Source organism: Dunckerocampus dactyliophorus, chromosome 10 (assembly GCF_027744805.1).
Source record: "Dunckerocampus dactyliophorus isolate RoL2022-P2 chromosome 10, RoL_Ddac_1.1, whole genome shotgun sequence".
NCBI classification, from domain to species: Eukaryota; Metazoa; Chordata; class Actinopteri; order Syngnathiformes; family Syngnathidae; genus Dunckerocampus; species Dunckerocampus dactyliophorus.
The window spans coordinates 23,034,000-23,060,096 of NC_072828.1; the positions used below are offsets into that span (position 1 = coordinate 23,034,000).

General features: G+C 40.7%; 1 protein-coding gene across 1 annotated transcript in view; it reads right to left on the reverse strand.

Moving 5' to 3' along the window:
* anos1b (anosmin 1b) overlaps nucleotides 1-20,472 on the reverse strand; it is a 52,615-nt gene extending 32,143 nt beyond the window's left edge. The window contains exons 1-2 of the mRNA XM_054790677.1: nucleotides 19,999-20,472; nucleotides 2,347-2,394 (exon numbers count right to left, since the gene is read on the reverse strand). Coding sequence (XP_054646652.1) covers nucleotides 2,347-2,394; nucleotides 19,999-20,175 — 225 coding nt within the window. The 5' untranslated portion in view covers nucleotides 20,176-20,472. The remainder of the gene's footprint in view (nucleotides 1-2,346; nucleotides 2,395-19,998) is intronic.
* Nucleotides 20,473-26,097: the final 5,625 nt, after the last annotated feature.

Below are 26,097 nucleotides of genomic sequence, written 5' to 3' on the forward strand. Positions count from 1 at the left end.
GTGTCAAAGTCACTGTCGAACGGTACTTAGTTACAACAAAGGCTGCCAAAAATCTTTATGAGCTCTTCAAATGGAATGTGCTTGGAAACCAAGAAAAACATGTTTGATTTAAAGTACTACAAACACCATTATTGTTTTGGTTTGGTTTGTAAATGTAGCTCCTAAGAGGAAAAGTTGAACTCACACAGCGTTAAGAAGCGTTTTGTCCTCTAACATATCGCCATCAAAGTTTTTCAATGCACTAGAAACGAATTCAAGTGGTGCCAACTTCAATGTCATCCTTTGACTTCTGGCGTTACACTGGCTTGTAAAGAGGAGAAATGTCCCCGTGTCATTGCCATGGCGAGCACGCATCACCTACTTTAATGATCCATAACTTTTACTTGGCTTCTTAAGCGTTTGGCCATGTCCTTTGTCATTACTGAGATATTGGCTATTCAACGGATGTAACCTACAATGCAAATTACTGAGTGTGCTTTTACATATGTCCCAAAATAATCTGGACCAATAGGACCTTTTTTTATTGTGGCGTGTAGTGCAAACCTCAAACATCCAATATCTATCTTTACCACCGGTTTTAAAGGAAACGGCAATACAGCTCACTCACATTACGGGGAAGGCGAGAAAATAAAATCACTCCTTAGAGTTGCGTTTAGATTAAAAAATTTAAAAGTGAAGGATGGAATCGAGTGTTTATTTGATGTCGTAGTAATCCCTCGTTTATCACGGCTAATTGGTTCCAGACCCGATTGCGATAAGTGAATTTATAATGTAAGTGATAAGTGAAAGTATTTTATTTGTTATTTATAAATGGAATATGTTCTTGGAGCATATAAAACCTTCTAACTACATTTTTAAACATTATTAGAGCCCTCTCTAGGCATGAAATAACACCCCTATAGTCACCTTTACACTCATATTACCCAATATGGTAGGCAAAATAAGAGTAAATGAGCCATTTAGACATTATGTCTCATGTTTGTGTGTGTTACTATAAATGTGTTGCCTTGGGGACCTGAGAGAGGGGCAGACAGGAAGTGATTGTTGGGGGTTCAGAGCTGAGTTTCGGCTTCGCGTGGGTGACTGCAGCAACGGTAGCCCATGTTTTAATTAGGGGGTTTTCATGAGGGATTATTGTGCCTGTCAGATAATTCACACCTGCAATAAAAGCCTGTTGTTCCAGCAATCATGTCAATTGTGTCAATTGTGTGTCTCACCGACTATTACAGTAGCAATACTGACACCTAGTGATCAGTGTAGAACGCTACATTTTATCAACATCTTTGAATGTATCTTTTGAATGCCTCATATTTCTATTTTAGTTTAAGTTTGCCATTTTGGCGATCACTACTTGGCTACAACAAGCAGAGGTGCTGGCGACCAGTCTCAACTTGTTTGTGGCCTAAAGAAGACTTCGAAGAAGACATCCCCGCAGACCTCTCATATGGCAGACCTCCTGCAGCATTATTCTGCTCAATACAACTGTGGTCCAGCAGATAATATCCGAAAGTGAATACCATTTTTCTCACACCTGACACTGGTTTGTGTTGGTTGTATTCATAAAACCTTCCAGAATGTTTTATGGCTGTATTTTATACTTGATACAAATGCTTTGTTCTCTGTGTGACATATTTCACCATGTTTTACCGCGGCATTTTACGAGAAAGATATAGCGTATGTGATTCGCAAAGACTGACTTGAGGTAACTTGACTCTTGTTGTTTGCTGAAGACGTTTCACCTTTAACCCAAAAGGCTTCTTCAGTTTTTTTGTGTGGAGTCTCCCTATTTAAGTCTCTGCCGGGTGTGTCCCCCCGGGGTCACAATAGGGTTGTTGTTGCTTCTGCCCGGCGTGGCTGGTGAAGGACGATCCTGCATAACAACAGATCGCCTGCCCAGTTTTTGATTTGCCCGATGACTACGTGGGTTTGCAGTATGTATGCAGAAAGGCAAAATGAAAAAAAATGAAATATGACTTCCAGCTGAGCAAAAGTAATATAAAACTTCAACAGCAAGCACACAAAGTGCTGGAAAAAATCCCAAAAGGTTAAATCGAGTGTGCGCTGGTTAAGCAAAGGTGGACAGAGTTCACAAACACCACACGCAACATTATTTCATCTATTCAAGCATACTAACGTTATGATGAAAACATGCATTATTCACAAATCTTGGTCAAGGGCCCCCAAACAACTCAACAGAGTTGCTCAGACACCAAATAACAGAAACTTTGGAAGTTTATCAGATATAAACACAGACAGCATGTTGTGTGGACAGCAGCGAAGCTGGAATGAGCTTTCCTCAACGTCCTTGGAGTTAGACAACACTGTGTGTAGTACAGCGCAGCATACCTGAGCGCAGCGTCTGTTGTTCTCACACCAAACCAGAACTTGGTCACTCTGGGGAGGAAAACAAAAGGAATTTAATTAAAGAAGAAACAAACAATTCTGAAAGTACAGTCAGCTCCATAATGTGAGCGCTGAGAAATTCCATATCACCGATTTTCATCTTCTAATATTTCAAAAGCAGAGAAAAATTATGCGTTTTTCCTTCCCAAACGAGTCACACACTTTGGCATTGTGCTTGATTTATGCTCGTCTTGCAGCATTTAAACAATTATGGGTGACACATTTTGTCTGTGTAATTTACAGGGAGACCGAAAGCAAAATACTGCTACTCAAAGACCAAATTACATAACCTGAACCATCATGCAGACAGACACACTAAACTGTTATGCTCTGGGTGCAAAATAAATGACTGAAGACGCTGTTTGTGGTCAAGACACTGTCACTTAGCAGGAGTTATGCTTCTGTATGTATGTGTGTGTGTGTGTGTGTACAGTTGTTGCTTGGTGAGTCAAGCCAACCCATGAATGCGGCTGTGCAACACAGAACCACTGTGACAGAGGGTGGTATCATCACATGGCCACAGAGACAGAATCACAGATACAAACACTTATTAAAATATACTAAAGCAAAAGCTAAAGACCAGCCATGTATTTATTAACATCTAGAGGTCATAGGAGTTCTTCGAGAAGTATTTTTTCTAGTAGCCAGCAGAGGGAGACTCCAGTTGATCCAAAACCTGACAGTTCTCACTTGCATTTTTTAGTCAACATTATTTGATTATGTGAATACTGACATCATGAATTTTTTTTAAATAAAGTGAAAAAATATAACACTCATTTTTGTTGAATAATAAAAAAAAAAATACCAAAGATATGTTAGTCTAGGCATGTTACATTAAATGTGTCCACTGATTTGCAATAAAATAACATATTGTGCAAAAGTAATTTGATTTCAGCAGCTCAATTCAGACTGGAGACCAATTAAAGGCTCAGGCAGGTTAAAATATTGAACTTTATTGACATTTTTTTCAAATTTTATGAGCCACAGAATTTGGGGTTTTGTTATCTGTAGCCTATGATCATCGAAATTATGAAGAAATTAAAATATGTATCCTTGAAATATGTGTAGTGAAGTTCCACTTTGAATTAAGCTACTGAAATGAATACATTTTACAAACATGTCGTAATTTATTGAGATGCAGCTGTACATGTCTATGCATTAACGTGGAATTTTTTTTTTTTACAAAACAAATATAGTAGTTGACAGATTCTGCCGGTGTAATGCCTTCAGCGGTGGCCACAACTGCTTTTCAGTGTTTTAGGATAACACCAAAAAAAGTCACTTTTTGTAGACATAAATTAGTAAGCTTTTATCATTCTTGCTGGCTGTGCTATAATACCAACGCTGCATTGTGTGTAGATTTTTGTTTTAACTGTGATTTGTAATTCATAAATGGCAGGCTGGGTGTAGGCTGAAAAGTTGGTCTTGTGTTTTTTTTTTAATGTATTACTGAATGTGGCAGCCTTCCCTAGAAAATGCTTTCTCACCACAATTGTGAAGTCGCCATCCAGCATCAAAACAAATATAGTACTGTGTACACAAATTGTGCGACTGTCTGTTGCTATGTGGGTTTTTCTCCAGAGAGTAGCCTCCTCCTGTGTGCAAGTGTATGTGTGTCAGAGAGAGAGATAAGCCCTCTTAATGACTACTAAACCCTCTCCCCCTCTCCTGAGCCTCAACCTAGCTCATCTCTGTTTCTAGAAGCACCTATTGTGTTTCTGGTGTGATGATGGTTTCAGGGTTACATTCGGGTGCCAAACGTTTAGGATTAGGGTTTAAGGGCAAAGAAATGAGAACGTTACCGCCACTCAAATGAGATGCAACTTTTAGATTTCAGTGCATTTGGACTTTGATGTGGACAAATGATGACACCTTTAGGTCCTCTGGTGTTACTATTAGAGAGTAAATGACTCATCGCTCTGGTTAGACACATGACGACAGAGAAATAACTAATGTAATTCATGTAAATCCAATTACTCTGTTCCAGACACCTAAAAATATTAACTGATTTTATAATACTGTTCACTTGAACTTTATTGTTAACTTCAGCAGCAGGCACAATCATCATTACAAACACCGGCCTGGCTCACTTTCTGGAGTGTCTCTGTTAAGCCATTCACCCAGTGTTAAGTAAGGAACCTCTACATTACAATCCTATTGTAACCGATGCTACATTCATACTTTGGTACAAGTTCTTTCTCTCTTCTTTCTTTATCAACACTTTTTGCAGCCATGTTAAATTTTAAAAAAAGAACAGATTACACTCACATATACAAAGTGAACACTTCATCAGCCCATGTCGCAGTGTTTGAAAGGAGGAAGGAGACAGACACAGATTTGTTTATCATTCTGTGTGAGTTCTAGAAACAAATAAACCACACACACACACACACAATAAAGATGATTAAATGATTTCCCGGGTGGAATCCATTCTTCACAGAGACTGAGTCCCCAATGTGTGATGCTTTGTTTGGGTAGTCGACTAGTTTGATAGGCACACTGTTTGGCTTTACGATAACTGAGATAGTGTACGAAAAACTGTGGCAATAATTTGTGTTGAAAAACCGTGTCGTACAAAAACGAAAAGGTTCCACTGTATGCGATTTAAAAGGGCTAGCACTTCCATTCTTGGTAAGTTTCCAAAATCAGCAAATAATCTCACTCGCTTACCCATTGAGCATGTGTGTAAAATAGGCAAGGGCCGGTTACCAGTTTCAAGGTATACCATGATATGAAAAAGTCACTGTTTCAAAACCAATAAAAATTTCCGTCATACCATTCCTGCGGTCTGAGAGGTCCAGCGCGACTACTGGGTCAAGTCCTGCGTTATTCCTCAACAGTCAGAACTGGGCTTCCATGAAACCACGGGTGTGGGTTGTCTTGCCAAAAGTCCGGCAACGTTAGTTAGCATCGAGCAGCGCTGGCACGGTCACGCTGTTGCCACCGTTGTCGGTTGACATACGACTCACATCGAGTGTCACCAAATGTGGAGGTGTGATTCAGAGCGAGAGAGGAGCTGATGACAAATGGTGTGACCCGTTTACTCTCCACTGAACAAAAATCAGCAACCGCCAACAGTTGCCACCACAATCGCATGACCCCGGAAATGGAAGTGAAACTTGGCGAAAGTCTTAACTATGTGGGTCACCACACAAGCAAATTAACCAAAACTCAGCAAATACATAATCCAACAACTCCAAAACACACAAGTTGTGACCGGCACATTCACTGTGCTATGAAATAATGAGGTGATTATTTATGTTGTGACCTTCTTCAGCCACTTGATTGCATTTTGCTTTGTTTTTTTACAAAGAAAATATTTATGGTGTTCTGACTTGAGTTGCAGGAGTAGCCTCAATGGACAGCATGAAGAATTGCATTTTATGTATTATTTATTTAGAAACAATTCTACTGTTTTTTTTTTTTATTTATTTTAAATACCGTCATGTTCTATTATATTGTTTAAAAATGACTGTTTCGAATTGATTTTTTTCCTCTTATTTCAGTAAAGACAATTCAAAATAACATATTTTAGAGCTGCAATTACGACACAGTTATATTTTTGCCCGAGGTTATCAAACCGTCCGAATCTCATATCGCCCCATGCCTCGCGCAAAATTAAGGCAATTTGTTTGTGTCATTCTTCTCATACTCTGTCCACTATTATTCGGTTTCTCAGATGCTTACAACGTCTTTTGCTGACCAGTCAACGGCGGAATTTATGAGTGACATTTCTTGCTTGACAATATAATCTGTGCTAGTTGTTCAACTAGATATTGGTGGTGAAATAAACCTTTTTGCTGTGAGGATGGACAATACGGAGAGAAACAGTGGAGGATTAAAATAATGATGAGCCCCCAAAAGGTTAAATTAGTATCTACTCTGTTGCGAATGGGTGGTGACAAAGGAGACACTGAAGGTCGGCATCACATCCTGCTTTGCATACATTTTCTGCTTCTCCTTTCACTGACAAAAGTTCACTGATGTCGACCCATAATGAGCTGATGTGACAACCGTGCCCGTTTCTGTAGCCTGCATAAAAGAAGAAAGACGAAAACATGCCAAAGATTTCAGTAGCTCAAGAGTACAGCCCCTTTTGCAGCCCCTGTATTTATGTATTGCTCCACTCTAACAGGGCAAATCTGTCCTTGGTGGAGTATTTGGTCCAATTTTTGGAGCAAAAACAATCTAAAATGGAAAGTTGACATTCTTATGAAGTCATTTTGCAGAGTGTGAAAGTAGAATTACTCATATTACTCAGCGACCACAACAGTAGGCTCCCATGCACAATGTAATGATGTAAACTATGCGCCGATCAGGGTTTTATGCTGCTCATTCCGATACCAATCATCCATGAGTGAAATCGGCCGATACCGATAACATGTATTAATTTTTCAATTAATTCATTTATTTATGATGAGTGCTATTGGCCAGGGGTGCCGTATAAGGGGGAAAAGTCAGGACAAGTCAGGAGCCCAAAAAATAGGTAATTACTAATAAAAATTAATAATTAATAAAAAGGGGGGCCAACGTAATTTGTTTTTCATGGAGCCCAGGATTCCTGGCTGCACCCTTGCAACTGGCTATATGAAGCTATAAAAAAGGAATCATAAAATCACCTTCATTTAGACAAAACCATATTTAACTTACGTTTTCAAGAGAACATATATCACTCATGAAACTTACAGCGGATGAGACAACTTCTTTAAGGAGACTTGGGATGTGAGAGTACCTTGGTGGAGCTCGAGCAGGACTTCCAGTATTACGTAGCTGGGCTCCAAGTGAGCAAACCCAATGTCTTCCGCTCCTGGCAAAGGTCATCTCATCCGATTCAATTCAGCTATTCAGTTATTTTCGGGTTATTTGCTTGGCATTGTCACTGTCAGGCACACACAGGCGAATGTTGTCCGGCCGTGTGGCTGCATTTTCACTGATGATCACACCACGAGTTTCGGAAAACTCCCCATACTCCGTGTTTGTTCTTCAAATGCCGTATTCAATTAGAGCTTTTTCATGTGTGCCCGGTGTTGAAAGGCATTTATCGGCACGTGCTTTTTCACGGAAATTGGCCTACACTGATTGGTGGCCGATCTATCGGAGCATCCCTAATATAAACATATTTTCTTTGATTGATGGGATTCGCCAAAATGCATTTGGACAAGCAGACAAATCTGGAGCTTTTTGGCAATTTACATCAGCTCTACGTTTACAGATTCAAAAATGAAGCATACAGAAAAAAATAACTTCATACCTACTATGAAACTCGGTTTTGTTCTAAGGCAGAGGTGTCCATTAGGTCAAGCTTCCCTCCTGATTCGCTGTTGCGCCGCCGCGGTAAAGATTAAGTGGTGAACAAACTCAATAAGGCGCACAAATTTACAAAATTATAATGCTACTCCATTGAACTGTATTCTAACTGTATTTCCTGTATGATTTCAATCATTTTTAACAAGTAAAAATCACTGAATTTGCAAATTTCCTGATCAAATACATGGTAGAAATCCAGGGTAAGGCCACCGCAAGTGTGTCTTGAGTGCAGTCAGTAAGGGTAGGGAGTTGGATGATGGCATCAGCCACAATACATAATGTTGTCTTTAATATAAGTGTAACCTAATTATACTTTCTAATTGGACAATAAAATACACCAAAATCCCTCATCCTGAACTTCAGGACCTAAAGGGCGGGGGGCCTGCGTGAGCTGGCAGGTGCATATAACTGCTTCTACAGCAAAGTAGAGCACAGCACGCATCATCACCATAGACGGTGGATAAATAAGACAGTCCACTCGGCATCCGCTTCTGTAGTACGCCCTGTGCGGGTTTGGCCGCCATGACGGGGAAGCAGAATCCAGAAGCATCACATTTTGAAGATGAACGGCACACCCTTCAACCCTTCAACTGCGCTAATACGGTCCAAACGACCAGATTTGTCATTTTTCAGGTTTCCAAAAGACAAAGACAGTTATGTGTGATAAAAAGGCTGTAGATTTATAACACTGTTTTTTTGTAAATAAACAGGACAGTGGCCATGACTCAAAGTGCAGTCCCACACAACATAGCTTAACGCTACTTTACCGAAATAAATGTTGCATTGTGTAAATACTTGGAGTTAATTATACATACAATATGAGTCATTTTCAAAGTAACGGAGCTTTTTTCACATAACGTAAATTACTCTCTTGTTTTTCTTATCATTAATGTATTAACATTGATCAGAGCGCAAAAATTTTACGTAAAAAAAAACAAACTCGAAGTAGTTTGTGCTGTATATCACTGTATATCTGTAACATTGATAGCATATGCTAACTGGACGTAATAATGACCGCTATGTAGCTATTTTGACTGACACACTACTCAGGTTATGCACAGAACTACTGACGAATTATGTGTAATTATCTTTAGTGACATATTGAATTGTGTATTATTGATAACACGAATTGAATAAATAACTCATGGCAAAACAAGAAGGTGGTGTTGAAGAGGACGGTGTTGATCTCTCTGCCACATTGTGTCACGTCAAGAATCGTATCTTCAATGAAGGAAAAAGTAGCTTTCAATGTTCATTTATCCCTTTCATTCATGATTTATATGCATTTATATGCATATAAATGCATATATATGCATGACAAAAACATTTCTCCATTAGTGTCATGGCCCTAGTGAGGTCATCTTATTGTAGTCCTTGAGCAATGAGTTTGTGATGGAACAATACAACTCACTGCTTTTAGTGCTTTTGGCTGCAATTTCAAATTCCCTTTATTTCCTAGAATGCCGCTGTCGTGTTGCCAGATGAATGCAGTCGACCTTGTATGAGTTTATACACCGCTCGGATCTGTACGCTGGAATTCCATCAATCAAATTCTCTGTGATGCTCAATCTGAACAGTTGAATCTGCCACTGTCTTCCTAACTTTGGCGTGATCGCGACAATGTAAGACAAACACACCGAAGGCCATTTCTTCCTTTTACGCTTCCTGATCCACACTGACTTTCATCCAGTCTACCTGCCGACCTTTCCCTCTTGTATACCCTCTTGTATACCATCCCCTTCCAGTCTCATCACATCACCATCAACTGCTGAAGAAATGCCAAAATGTTGCTTGAGAGCAGTCGTGATGAAATACTGCAGATATTTTACTCAAAGAACTGAAGACAATGAAGACAACGGTTAAACGTCTCCAGATTTTCAAGGACATTTAAAGCATCCGCTCTCTTAATCTTTTTAGCATACTCGTTCCTTTTCTCTCTTCCTTACCACTGACATGGTGTTGTCAATCCAAACACACACACACACACACACACACACACACACACACACACACACACTCTAGGGCTGTTGGGATGTATGTAAACCTGGAAGAACTGCATGTCCAATACAATGGTCAAGGTCAGGCTTTGTAAAGCCTTATCATGTGTGACTTTGCCTGCTTCTTTGCGTCACAGCGTCACATGCTGAAAATGTCACAAACAAAAGAACACAGAGGAAGGACTGAGAAAGGAGCGGAGAGGCGACCTTATACACATGCGAGGAAATGGGTGAACAGACGCTGAGCAGAGTTGAGGGGCACCGACAATAGCTGAAAACGCAGACAGATGAAAATAAGGCGGTTGGTAAGACCTGATGCTTCATGTCTGTTAAACATAATGTAAATCAAGTCATTTATGGCTTTACTGTGTCATTCCAGGGGTGGCACGAGACGCGACGATACACGAGATATTACTTTTAAGAGAAGTAGAACAAAAAAATATGACAATATATTGCAATCTACTAATTTAATTTCCACTATGTTGCACTCTTCTGCACTCTGTGTGTAAGCTAGTGGCCCCGCCTCCACCCTTCGAGACAAAGAGGTTGTATGACTGACAAAAGGGCTCACTCCGCGCCAAGGTGCTGAAACCGATGCACAGAGTGAGTCCTCTTCCTGCCTGTTTGGCAGCAGGAGACGAGGAAAACAGGCATGCATGCACATGGCAACATATTAAGGCCGGCAAAATGAGCGAGTTCATATTCATTTATTGTGTGATTAATGAATGAATTTATTATCGTCCTAGGCCTTGCGCCCACGAGGCATTTGTTTCTGAACGAGAAATCTTGTCACGTTTTAATCTCGCAAGATCTTGTGACACGAGACACCCTTAGTCATTACATTTCCATCAACATCAGCTTCGGATAGCGTACATTGACCTGAAGTTGATGCACGCGTTCATACATGTTATGTGCGACCATGTTATCTTCACAACCACCCGTAAATATTACAAAAACTGGAAAACTGAAATTAATACATGATCAAAAAATGCATATTTAAGCAAAATGTATCTAATTATGGCCTAAATTCAGCATTTCCAAGCATAAAAATGGCTAAATGAACAAAAATACAAATATAAGGCATTCAATCGACGCGATATGAAGTGTAATACAGGGCCTGGGAAGTGACATGTGTTGACTGTAGCTGAGTGCTAGCAGCGGGTTAGCAGTGTAGAGAGTGTCCGACAGTAGCTCCTGTGTAAATGTTCACTGCATGTGTTCTCAGCTTGTTAATAAAGTGATTGAAGTGCATCGTGAGTCTCTCCTTGAGCACAAACAGCAGCAGTAGACTAGTATCCTACAACGTTACATTGATGAGACAATAGCCACCAGGCAGTACGCTGTCAATGCTAACGTATGAATGTATTTTATCTGAAAATAAAAACTGAAAGCTGTCTCCTCCAAAACATCACATTTCCTCAACAATAAGCAACAGGTCAAGTCAGAAATTCCAGAATCCCACAACACCAACACACGTACAAAGAAATACTTCAGGGGCATTTCCACAGTGTAGCTCCACAAACATTGACTTACCAAGAGCAACAAGCGCAGACATGCCAACCTTGAAGAAATGTTACTGTACTCACCTCCCGCCATATTTAAAGACAAAGATTTGTGTTACTATCATAGTCTTCCCTCGTTTATCGCGGTTAATTGGTTCCATACCCGACCGCGATGAGTGAATTTCCGTGGAATAGGATGTAGTTTGTAGGATGTAGTGAGCATAGAAAACCTGTTTATGACCTTCTAAATATGTTTTTTATCCCTGTAGACATGAAATAACACCTCTATAGTCACCTTTACACTTGTCTTACCCAACATAGTAGACATAATAATAGAAAAATAAGCCATCTTAGACATGAATAAGATAATATAGACTCATACGTTAGCATTGACAGCGTCTCATCAATGTAACGTTACTGGCACCTCGAGACCGTTGTAGGATACTAGTCTACTGCTGCTGTTTGTGCTTAAGGAGAGACTCACGATGCACTTCAATCACTTTATTAACAAGCTGAGAACACATGCAGTGAACAATCACACAGGAGCTACTGTCGGCCACTCTCTACACTGCTAACCCGCTGCTAGCACTCAGCTAGAGTCAACTCTAGATGGCTGACGTCACACATGTCACTTCCCAGGCCCTGTATTACACTTCATATCACGTCGGTTGAATGCCTTATATTTGTATTTTCGTTCATTTAGCCATTTTTATGCTTGAAAATGCTCAATTTAGGCCATAATTATATACGTTTTGCTTAAATATGCATTTTTTGATCATGTATTAATTAATTAATCTTTGAAAAACCGTGATAGAGCGAGGGCCCAATGTCCGAACCACGATGTAGGGACGACTGTAGCTTTTAATATCAACATTTCAGCTTTTACATTATACCTTTATTTACCAATCCACTTCCACAATGTGCCATAAACCAATAACAAATGAGCCACAGGCTGAAAATGGCACTTTGCACACCCCTGCTTTTATAGCTCTTCAAGCTCAGGACGTGACTCTGTGAGCAACCAAAACTCTTGTCGACTATTTAGCTTGTTAGACTCATTCATCCTTAGCTAACACTGATGTTTAAAGAGAGAAGGTGAGCTTTATTGCTGCTGGAACTAATTGATGCTTTACAAGAGTCGTTTTTATTGCAAATGTTGATCTCAAATCAGAGGAGAAGGCAGCGCTGAACTGCCCGCCCTCAGAAAATAATGTCCAATCACGGCATTGACAGTCTGCATTGCCAGTGCTCACGGGTTTTATTTTGGAGGCGTACGTCCAGGTTATGTGCAGAGACTGAACTTGAAACTGAAAACGGCGAAATGCAACAAAATGCATACTCGGAGAGCAGTGAAGCGAACAAGCGTATTCAAGGGTCAAAATGCGTTCCGTGCGCAAAAAGTGTGCACGTTGGCAGATCTGCAAGTGTCTTATAACAATATTAAATTGTTTTTACATTCAAAGTCTTGATTATTTTTAAACAACTAAATCATAAGAATTAAAAAATACATATAACATTATAATCGGGCCCTTAACTGGGCATGGTATTATTAGAGCAGAGGCCACTTTTTGAGAAAAAGAAATAGTCTACAAGGCAACAGGTTATAACATAGAGAATTAGTATTTTAACAAAAAAGTATTCACCTGGGAACCAAAATAAACTAAAAACGTCAGCAACTTTCCAAATAACAAACTGTCTAGGTCGAGGAGCAGCACATTTTTATACTTGCTCAAGATGTGAAGTACGCACAAAATGAAGACGCCACAACAGGCAAAGAGACTGATGCTTCAGAAGGAGTGGCTGCTTTTTAGCCGGTGATCTGTAAAAACAATCTGTTTTATATCGCAGTGGGTGCATTTTCTTTTAGAGCTATGATAAAAGGGCGACCTTTGTAACTCTACCCATGCAAATGACAAGCTTACACAACAAAATAGCTGCAAAATATCAATCATTTTATGACCAAAATAAAACTGTGACATTTCATTTTGGATGATTTCATGCTCACACTGGGGATCAAAGAAGGGACGTTTCTCAATGAGCTTGTGACACAAGAGACTGGACTCAGGGAACAGAAACACTTACAATAAAAGGACTTCCACATGGCTCTAATGGCCATTAGAGTCCACATTAAACAGTGAAGTGTAACAACCTGATAGGAACAGCAGGAAAACATTGACAGCATTAAAGCACAGAGGGTGCACACTTAAATATGTGCACTCTCATCATGCACATGCACATCTGTGGACAGGCTTCGGTGTTTGAAACAAGAGTGAGTTATAAATCACACTTCGACCAGATGCGTCAATAAAAAGTGTGCGTGTGTGCGCGCGCGTGCGCGAATGTGTGTGTGTGTGAGACAGAGAGCGAAAGAAAGACAGAGAGAGAAGGAAAGCGAGGCTGCATGTGGGTGCTGGGGTTACTGTTTGTGGTGAGGTGCAGTAGAAAGTCTATTTCACATGAGACATTAACACTGCTAATCAGCCCCAGATGACCACAGACAAACACAACAACAGCATGTGTGCGAGGTATACACGTTGCTAATGTATAACTGTGCGCACGCATACTTGTAAATGTATCATGACTAACTTCCACTCACCAGAACTCACCAGTTTTTCCCAAAAAGCTCATGTTGAGGTCTAAACTTTCCCGACAGAAGCCCCTAATTACTCTATATTTGTGAGTTTGTCCAGACCCACGTACGAGAAAAACAACAAGCATCACAACAAACTGTCTGCCATTGACTTCTGGCTTTAAGGACTCGGCTCGGAGGACCAGAGAGTTGTAGATTTCAGATGTGATTTGGATTGAAAAAGCAGAAGATCCATTGCAAATACAGTCATGAAAAAAAATATTAGACCACCCTTCGGTTTCTTGTTCATTTTAATGCCTGATACAACTAAAGGTACCTTTGCTTGGACAAATATAACAATGACAACAAAAATAGCTCATAAGAGTTAAATTTTTTGGTAGTACAATGCTAGAGCTATTCATGTAAGAACTTAAGTGATTTTGGTTATTATCAAGAAAACCATAAAAGTTGCTTGATATCAGCTCTTAAATTCAACTCTTATGAGCTATATTTGTTATCATCAGTGTGGAACTGTCAAAAAATGATTCACGAGATGTATTCCATTGTAACCTTCATGTTCAAATAAACTAAACCAAACCAAACCAAACCAAATCATCATTATATTTGTCCAAACAAATGTACCTTTAGTTGTACCAGGCATTCAAATGGATCAATAAACTGAAGAAACAAGGGTGGTCTAATCATTTTTTCCATGACTGCATGTAAACTCGGTCTATGCAATATGCCAGCTCGCTTCCCGTTCACTTGTCCCTTGCCTCGCACTCTGATATCTCATGTTCAAGAGTGTAGATTGTACATACTGTATGTATGTGCATTTGTAATTATTTCCTGTGTAAATGTCATACGTACTGTAAACTGAATATCGCCTCGGGAAGATTATGTTTGACTGGCTCAACTGTCAATACAGATAGTTAACTTTTACTTTTACTGACTAGTCATGCAGGTATATGTTTATTCCTGATGAAAATTTTAAGACAAGTTGAAAAATTGCAATAATTTACATTTTGCACTGTTGGTTCTAAGTAGAGCTTCAAAATGCAAAAAGAAAAAACGGGAGTGAGACAAAAAAAATCTGTACTGTACTGTACTGTAAGCAATTTATTGCAAACAAGCATTAAACCGAAATAGGCTGTTCATCAGCTGAGCAAAGGTTTAAGACCATAGATCAAAAAACACGGTAACCCCTTGAAAATAGAAATGTTCAGAAACGGATTCAGTAATGAGTAGCTGCACCATTCTTGTTATTCACCTAAAAAATGAGTTTGGGTAAGCCTGATGCCAGTGTTTCCAGGACGCTAGTGGGAATGTTACTACAGGTGGTGAAAATGGCTTCATGAAGGGCATCCACTGTCTGGAACTTATTTTTGTAAACTTCCCTTGCCATCCATCCGCAAATGTTCTTAATTGGATTTAGATCAGGGGAACACGCAGGATGGTCCAAAAGAGTGACATTATTGCCGTAGAACAAGGGTATCCGTTTGACACCCCTGCACAACCTGAACCGCCAATGTTCCACTGAAGGAAAAAGCACCCCAGATCATGATGGACCCCCTCCACTGTGACGTGTGGAAAACATCTCAGGTGGGACCTCCTTGTCATACCAGTAGCGTTGGAAGCCACGACCTTCAAGGTTACATTTTTTTCTGATCAGTGCATAGAACTTTGGGAGAGCCCCAATCCTGGTCCTGTTGGATCTCTCACCGGCCTTTCATACGGTGGACCATTCCATCATGATGGACAGACTGAGGGACCAGATTGGGATGTCTGGCCCTGTACTGAACTGGGTCCACTCCGACTTGACTGGTAGAAGCTTCAGGGTATCCACTAACAACATCCAGTATAACCCATCTGACCTAACATGCAGTGTGCTGCAAGGATCTGTCCTGGGGCCACTCCTGTTCCTGTTATATATTCTCGCCCTTGGTCACATAATACAGCAACTCAATGATGTCTCTTACCCATCTGTTCGCCGACGATCTGTTCACAGATATACTGCTTCTTTAAGACCTGTGAGTTCCACAAACTGAGTACCTTAACAAACTGCCTATTAAAGGTCAGGCAGTGGCTAAAAGATTATCATTGCCCCGGACAGTGCCATCTCAGGGATTAAACAGCATCTCGGTGATCTACGTCAATCAGCAAAAACTAACATGAGAAACTTGGGTATCATTTTTGATGCGAAAAACTGCTTCCTTCAACTGCGCAACATCTCTAAACTTAGACCCACGGTGTCCAACAAAGAACTACAGATGATCATTCTTGCATTCGTGTCTTCCTGTGTAGACTATTCTAATAGCCTCTTTACATGTTTTAACAAGTGGGAGCAGGCTCGACTACAATCTGTTCAGAACGCTACTACAAGGCTTTTGACCCACACCAACAGGAGAGAACACATCGCACCCATTCTCAAAATTCTCCATTGGTTACCTGTCCCATACCATGTTCATTTTAAAAGTTTTGTGCTCACTTTCCGAGCTTTACACAGGCAGGCCCCAGGAGACATTGCAGCCCTGTTCCTGCCATACAACTCAGCTCGGAGCCTGAGGTCCGCCAGGGCACCACCTGCTGATGGTTCCTAGCACCTTTTTAGCAAGCGAGGTGACAGATCTTTCAAAGCAGGGGCACCGCTTCTCTGAAATAACCTCCCACTGTCCCTCCGGTCCATGGAATCTGTAGAGACTTTTAAAACCCACCTCAAGACCCACTTGTTCAAATAGGCACTTTTAGCCTAACATGCATGTTTTTAGGATGTGTGGGAAAAGTGGCACATTTTAAGCATGGCAGCAATTCACACGGCGCAGTTTTGGGTGACTTCTAAGCAAGTTTTCGTCATTGTACAATTTCGAATTGTAAGACTTCGGGGACATTCAACTTTGGAGGTTTCACTGTACTGTCTTGGAATGTCTCAGGTGACAGTCACCCCCACATCACAACAATTTTATCTCCATCCATCCCTCGTTCAGCCCGATCAAATGACAAAGAGGCCTCAGATGTAGAAAGAGGCAGCTGGTTCTTCTCTTGAACCAAGCAATTCTTTGTCTGATGCTAAAAAGTGCACTTGAGTTGCAGTTCAGGTCACTAAAGTACAATTTGGAACAGTAAACCCAGATCTGACTTCTTATATCGCTCCCACTACAATGCATGTGGGCAAAATGGTGACTGCTGTGTAAGCTACGTGCAGTCTGACATCATGGTAGTGATCCTGCCAGTTCATTTCATGATAATATTTTAGCATTTTGTGTCCTCTCTTCTTGGCATGTGGTTCTTTATTACAAGACAGTTACCCCTCCCTCCCATGTCCCCTGCTGGCCAACATTCAAAGTGGGAATTGAGAAGAAAGCGGGATACAATATCATTGCAATGTTTTGCCACAGATAATAACATCACGGTACAGCAATTATATAATAATTGAACGGAAGAAAATCACTTGATACAACATAATATATGTAAGTATGTATGTATGTACCTCTCTTACACATCTTCCTGCCTCACTGAGCCTGAATCGATGCAACCTGACCTGACCGTTGTCTGTGGTCATTTACAGAGCGCAACTGGCTGGCTGAACGACCTCTGAGCTCATTACCTACCGCGTCGTGCAAACACACAGACACACATATAGGTATAGCTGAATGCGCTCCCTTAAGACAAGTGGTTCATTCAGGCTCACACTGGGCCTCGGCCTTGGTTCAACCCCTCCAGCCATCAGCACCACAGACCTGTAAGTGTTTCAGACACACAGTCTAATCTAATCTACTCTATGTACAAAAAGGTCCATCTGTGCAGACGAAGCTGGCGTTTTTTTGGTATTTATAGGCGTTCACATCAAGGAGGAATTTGGGAATATGACAACATACCAACATACATGTGCCAGACAAAGGGATAAAATTAACCTATGACACCATACCAGGAAAAGTATTGGAAAACCCAGCGAGGCGGCAAAAAGAGAGGTGCCGTGATTCACATTCTATTGGCTAGACCCTAGCCACACACACTTAAGCGAGCCACAAACACAGGGTTCACCCACATGAAGCCAGAGGAAGAATGTGTGTTTGTGTCAGCGTGTGGTGACAGAGGAGGATGAGAAAAAACTTGGTTTGCTCCCACTAGTGTAAGAGTTTCTGGGGACATCATCAAAAGGCTTCTTCTTTCAAATGTTATGTCCTTTAAATGAATGAATTCTTTCACAGACTGACTTCCACACTCATCCATCACGCTGTCCCCCGCTACACTGTCCTCTGAAAGATACAGCACAGGGAATGATGCCACTCATTTGGTCGTTGCTTCAAGAAAACGTCTTTCTTTGTGTGTTCAAAGTGTGACATTCATGCTACTCGATGAGAGAAAAGGTCTAGAAATTAGTTTCTGTCTTACACATTCAGGCGCGCCGTTGCTGTCCATCGCTAACATTGTCATTCAATCAGAATTTGCTGCCGTTACTACACTTTAGTTATCCCCACTTCCAAACAAACACAGTCCAGTTGAGAGCTGAGGCAGATACAAAAAAAAATCATATTTGCAATGGGCTGTGCCTGAAACCACACCCTCATTCTCTCAATCACTACTTGCTATATAGCACACAATAAACAGTTTACTCAATGGCAGGAGCATGTTGGGACCGCACACGGAGGGATCACAATTTACACAATCTGGTCATCATCCTCAGATGTGGAGTGTTGACTGTAATATATACTACATGTGTTACTTAAAGTAATATATCTTTGTAATGATAGTTAATAAAGTAGCAGTATATCAGTCTTTGTAAGTATAAAATATGGCTCACTGCATTAGGGGATTTTGTGCACAACATGAGCATCACGTTATTTCCATGGTGGAATATTTGAGGGCAGCGGATGGATAAATGCACGCACTCAGAATTCAGACACCCAAGTCAAAAGGCAGAAGATAAATACAGAGTATATAGAAAACGTGGCATGAATTCACAGAGCAGTGGACAGTTTGCTGCACAACGCACCACAAAGTGTAGCTGGCAAACTGTAAACAAAGTTCTGGAAGGCTTGGGGATTATTGTGTCTGTGTGTGAATGTTAGCAGACAAAGTGAGGAAATCCTGGCCGTGTAAGCACATTATGGACATAAGCTAAAAACAGCAAACAAATTCACACAGGCTGTGTTGCTGGGCTGTATGAGGCCGGACATCTGACTACTGCACTCCACTTCACAGTGGTTCAAAAGAAACATTCCCCTTTTCACACCTGTACTCCAGAAACTTCAACACACGCACACACGTACACATCCGACTGGAAGAGAGTCATCTTGGGGCCACTCTCATTACTGATGGCACAGGTGGCAAGAGTCTATTCTGGAGGGTGGAGGACCAGACCAAACTGCGGTTTTATATGTGAACGTGTGCCCCCGCCCCAACCATCAGAGCCATTGGGGCTGAACTTTGTGGTTAATGACTTTCCCACCCACTACACACCACGCACATGTTGAAGCTGTTAACGATAAGTGGCTTTTCAAACTTGGTAACGTCCTCATGTCCCTGTTAATCTCGCATTCCAAACAACAAAGGCTGCGGAACATGGGACAGCAATTTGAGTGAGATGGCTCATTTTGTCAACTACAAACTAAAAGCCAATATACATTTTAAATGCCACTCTAAGTGCTCGTAATGGTAAAAAATTTGGCCAGATGAAAACTAAAAACATCCTAGTGGAAACCACATTAGAAGCATGATCACTGAGTCAATGCGCTGTAAACACAATAGACTATTGAAATGTTGTGATTGGCCTCATCAAATCATGTCCACCTGTCAGAAAGGTTTCCGTCAGCATTATAATAAAAATGCCCATTAATTGAGGTAACTCAAATACGTACTTAGAACTGGAGTACATTGATTACACACATTAGGCATAATTTGACAATCTACTACAAGAGCTGTAACTGATTTTTTTCCCACAAATTTGGCTGACACTGAGATTGTTAGCAGTGCTGTCGCTATCTCATTGAGTGACACAAATATAAACTATTACAATTCAGTATGACACAGTACAGCGCCACTGTAAACTATACCAAATTTACTGTACATAACAATAAAAATAAATGATACATCTCTGATAATGTCAATCAAAACTGAGGATTATTACCGATAAAGTAGCATTTTAGATACAGTTTAGATTTTGCAAATGTGCCAGGCAAAGATGTGCGTGGGCAGGATCGCATTTAGACCGTCTACTTACCTGGAAGTGTCTGAAAGCAGCAGTGATTTGGGTCATATGCAAGGTGAGACACCTGGAGGTGCATCTGGCGCTGTTCGTCTTCTCCTCAACATCCTCCTGCTCTGTTGAACTCCGGCGAGCGCGCGTTGCCGCTACGACCAAGCACAGGACCACCAGGACTGCCCTACGAACTGACATGACACCAGGTGGGGTTTAGGAACTGAAACGGCTGCACTGTTAGTGTAAAATCCGCTTGGCCGGCGCTTCTTCTAGCTCCCGTTCTCTCTCCGGATCCTCAGTGGGAACATGTGATTGTAAGCAAGCAGGGAGTGAGTGAAGTGGATCCCTGTGGACACGCCCACCACAGAGGCAAGTGCAGCCTCCTGGCTCGTAAATGTGACACTCACCGTACACGCTACAGAAGCAAAACCATGCGCGAAAAAAGATTATCCAGAGGATTGTCACAGTGGTTAAATATTACCTGGTAGGATTAAGTGGATACAAGGCGTATTGAAAACAAATTTAGCCAAAACCTTAATTGGGACACGTAACTTTCAAAACAGGTGATCCAGGCATGAGCTCTACAAGGTCACAAAACTAATTACTGCCCCCTACCTTGGCGGTCGTGCATTGCACCCTATATTACACACCTCTGTCAGTAATCACTAGGCAATCAACCAGTAATCACCTATTACTACGATATATATTTTTTGTACATTTTATGAATAACATTGTCTTGCTTTGCCTTTTTACATCTGTTTTTTGACTTGTCACACCTGTAGTATGCTAATTACGTCTCACTGAATTCCCAAGACCGCTCTGTATAACTGACTACAGAGTGAGACATATCAACAATGGTTCCATCACTGGCACATATACAGTCGTCCCTCACCACTTTGCGGTTCAAATTTTGCGTCTCCACTCTATCACGTTTTTTCAAAAATATACTGTATTAACTTATAAATCATGCCGTTTCGTGGTTGAACACGGCCTAATATTAGTAAAAAAAAAAAAAAAACTGTGCATGTTGTAGCAAATTGTACATATTTTTTGCCTAAATTAGTCATTTTAAATAAGGGATGCTCCGATCAGGGTTTATGCTGCCGATTCCGATACCGGTCATCCATGAGGGAGCTCGTCAGATACCGATCACATGAATTGACTGTACATTTTCAGTTTATTTATGAACAGTGGTATTGGTCAGGGGCGCTGTTAGTCAATTCCAAGGGCCTATACGTAATTTTTTTTTTTTATTTAAGTTTCGGTGGGGCCTGCACGATGGTCTAGTGGTTAGCACGTTGGCCAATACAGGAACAGCCAGGAGATCGGGGTTCGATTCTCCCCTGGGCATTTCTGTGTGGAGTTCGCATGTTCTCCGTGTGTGCGCGTGGGTTTTCTCCAGGCACCCTGGCTTCCTCCCACATTCCCAAAAACATGCAGGTGAGGTTAATCGGCGACTCTAAATTGTCCATATGAATGTGAGAGTGAATGGTTGTTTGTCTATATGTGCCCTGCGATTGGCTGGCGAGCAGTCCAGGGTGTACCCCGCCTGTCGCCCAAAGTCAGCTGGGATAGGCTCCAGCATGCCCCAACTAAAATACATATGTAAGGCATTCAGAAGATGTATTCAAAGACGCTGTGAATGATATGTAGTATTCCACACTGGTCACCAGGTGTCTGTACAGTTACTGTAATTTTGGTGAGACACAAACGGCAGACTTGATCACCGGAACGACAGGCTTCAATTGCAGGTTTGAATTATCTAACAATAGGCACAATGATCACTAATAAATACAACATCTCTGTGTATTCTAATAAAATGCCACTAATAAAATGCACCTGTTTTGTGGATCGAGTGGTCCATAGTGGTGGTGGGGTTATGGTGGAGGCAGGCGTATGTTATGGACAACAAACACAGGTGCATTTTATTGTTGCCATTTTGAATGCACAGAGATACCCTGACCTCCATTACCATCTGCTCATGTTGCAGCATAATAATGCACAGCCCCATGTTGCAAGACTCTGTATACAATTCCTGGAAGCTGAAAACATCCCTGTTCTTGCATGGCCAGTATACTCACACAACATGCCACCCATTGAGCCTGTTTGGGATGCTCTGCATCGGGGTATACGGTATTTGAGGTAAATGTTGGTCACACCAGATGCTGACTTGTCTTTTCTGAACATTCCGTATACTGTATATGTAGTGTGGATATAGATATACTGTAGACAGTCAGTAAGTACTGGACTGTTGAATGAGAATAATATAAATGTTGCAGACATTGCTAAAACATCACTAGAGAGCATTCAAGAAAGAGACAGCCAATTCATCACCAAACATTGGCAGGTTGTTTTTCAAGCGCTATTAACACTTTCCCCGTAGTGGAAAAAGTATTCAGGTCACTGACTTTAACAATGCTCATAATAATGCAGTCCTGGTCCCTCGGACTGTCAGGTCAGTGTTATATGAGGTACTATTAGTCTGAAGCATCAGTGTGTTGAATCTGCTGCAAGAGAAGACGGTTTGATCTATTTTATTTGCAGTTTTATATCCAGAACCACCAGACAAAACTGAAGGTTTGCAAAATGATCGATGAGGTAGACAAAGAATGTCTTTTACTCAAATCTGTTTTCAGTTTTCCGGTTTTACTGTAATCTTTGATTTTCCCTCTGACGGTCTGGACTATACTAAAACATTGTAAATCGCTTTGAAGGACAGAGCCTGATTTGGTGTACATGTGAGATGGGCCCCAGGCTACTTTTTGTGTGATACAGAGGAAACAACATATTTTCTTTTCTACTAATGTTACATAAGGTTACTGTTTCGTTATTTGTGTTTTTTCTTGGTAATAAACAACTAATTTGAAAAGCAACAAGAAACTTCCATCCATCCATCCATCCATTTACTATACCGCTTCTCCTCTTTAGGGTCGCGGGGCATGCTGGAGCCTATCCCAGCTGGCTTCGGGCGACAGGCGAGGTACACCTTGGAGTGGTCGCCAGCCAATCGCAGGGCACATATAGACAAACAACCATTCATTCACACTCATTAATTCAGAACAAAACACATATATAGTCATCCCTCGCCACTTCGCGCTTTGAATTTTGCAGCTTCACTCTATCAGTTTTTTGACGATATTATAATTAACAAATCATGCTGTTTTGTTGATGAATATGGAATATTGTTATGTAAAAAAAAAATGCATATGTAAGCAAATTTTACATTTTTTTCCCATAAATTAAGCATTTTCAAGCATAAAAATGTCGAAATCAACGACAATGCAAAATGTAAGGCATTCAGAAGACGCATTCAAAGACGCTGTGAATGATATGTAGTATTCCATACTGGTCACAAGGTGTCAGTAATGTTACCGGAATCCCAATCACCAGACTTGATCGTCGAAACAACAAGCGCCTATTGCTGGTTTGACTTATCTCACAACAGGAACAATAATCCTGAATAAAAACACTGGCTACTGTTGCGTTCGTAACCCGTGCCAAGCTAAAATTCCACCGTGAACCCCGACGTCATTTCCTGTCTGCCCGCCACTCAGCTTCCCCGAAGAACACGTTTATAGCAGCACACAAGAGCACAAGTTTTATATCTATCTTAAATGGCATATCTATTGTTATATGTCTACTATATTGCGTAATATGAGTGTAAAGGTGACTATAGGGGTGTTATTTAATATCTAGAGGGCTCTAATAATTTTAAAACCCATGTTTAGAAGGTTGTAAACAGGTTTTCTATGCTCTAACTACAAAAATATTTCAGTTATTAATAAGGACAGTAAAGTAAAAGTGTAATATTGCATTTAAAGGACTTGAATAGTTCATCATATTGATTATTTTACAAGTAAAAAAAATACACAAGACGCATGAAAACCTTCCTAATATAGCCGCTTTATAGGTTAAACCTGCATAATCCAATGACATGCAGTGCAAGAGCAGCTGAAATACATGAGTATGTCATTTGTTGTGCTTCTCATGTATAACTTACCGTAGGCTAATACTATGAATGTCATTTTTGTTTATATCCTCCGTATATCTCTGTTTTTCTGTTTGCATGTGTACATATCAAACCTCATGGAGCAAGGCAGTCCGAATATTTGACATGCACACACACACACACACTCACACCAACGATATTTGGATAATGAGCACCACACACATTAGTTGCCCATTATCCGAATATCCAGAGGCTTATTGTCATATCAGACTACTTAGGTTTCTGAATAAAGCATTAGTGGCATAAGGAGCCTTCCCAACACATACTTAAATATCACATACACACACATGGGCTTGTGATCAGTCACATACACGCAACTGAAGCATTCGCTGTCTGTCTGAGTTTTGCTCGTTGATTGAAGCCAAATGTCATGGAATTAACTTAAAAGAGACCAGAGCTTCGACAAGAGTGTCAGAAAGGCACAAAGGAGGTCAGACAGACAGGAGCATAGAGGTGCATACAGAACTTTCAAGCTCCATATTTGTCGATAGAAAACAGCAAGCATGCAAACAAAAAGAACAGGTGACTTTTTTTTCACCTCACTCCCGCTGCAGTATTATTATTTCCATTCATTTACTGTATTTCCTCATACAAATACACTTTAAATTAAACAATACAGAAGACATTAATGCAAAACGACAGCCTTCAAATCTGAGAAGTGTAACCCAAGTGTTCTTCTCCCCAATGACATGAGGTGAGGCCAAAACCTTCACAAATGATTTCTTCTGCTGTGAAGGAACAGTAGCTCTATAGAACATTTTTTGGTCAAGACAGGAAGACGTGAGGTGATCACTACATACACTTTTTAAAAAGACGGTCCGTGCGTGAAAACCCTCCTATGTGGCTGAATTACAACAATTCTGCAAAGATGAGCGGGCCAAAATTCCTCCACAGCGATGTAAGACACTCATTGCAAGTTATCGCAAATGCTTGATTGCAGTCGTTGCTGCTAAGGGTGACCCAACCAGTTATTAGGTTTAGGGGGCAATCGCGTTTTCACACAGGGCCATGTAGGTTTGGATTTTTTTCTCCCTTAATAATAAAAGGTTTCATTTAAAAACTGCATTTTGTGTTCAGTTGTCTTGTCACTGACTCATATTTACATTTGTTTGATGATCTGAAACATTTAAGTGTGACAAACATGCAAAAAAAATACAAAATCAGGAAGGGGGCAAACATTTTTTCATACCACTGTATATCACAAAGATGCATTTTTTTTTCTAGAAATATATATAACTTCTTAGCATATTTACATGTGTTGCTTTGCAAAATATTGAAGTGGCCCTTGAATCATTTTTCAGTATGTGGCTCTCAGGGAAAAACGTTTGAACACCCCTGATATAAAGCATGTATCCAGTGGTTAATGACACGCAAGAAAATGGCAGGAAAGCTTTCCAAGAAATGTGCACATTTTTGTTACACAGAACTGTTTTTTTTCTTCTATTTGACCACCAACCATATATCCATTCATGTCAGTACATAGTGACAAAGCAACCACAATCTCAACACCGGTATTCTACTACATTTGTCCAAGGGCCAGAATTTTTCTCAGCAGACACTGTGAGGGCCAGATACTATAGTAAAAAAAAGTGACTATTGCATCCCAAGTCATATATTACTATTTGATATGTTCATTTTATTATTTTATAGACTTTGTCAGTGTTAACAGACTCATATTACCTGTACTGCAGCAAGCCACTAAAGCCCAGAGACTTCCACGAGTCCAGTTTTCCAAATCCAGAGCCGCTTCACCTGTCAGCAATCAGGGGTTTCCTTTATAAAGGTTGTGTCCGCACAAACAGTGCCTGAAAGTAGCGTAAATCACTTTTTACGCCAATATTGTGATTTACTAAACAATTTGGCAGGAGAATGTGCGTACCTGCACGCAAACTCTTGAGCTGTTCTACGCACATCGTGGAGGCAGTGAGAAGCGAAGACTCAAATGGGGATGGGATAAATGAAGTCCTGACTCACACAGACATAATTCACTTCTTATGAAACCTAACATAACCAACTTGTACTCTTATACGATCGACGAAACACTTTTATCTGTACAGTACATCACTTTTCAGTGTGCTATTTCACCCGTTTCAGTTTCAAAAGGTATAAGC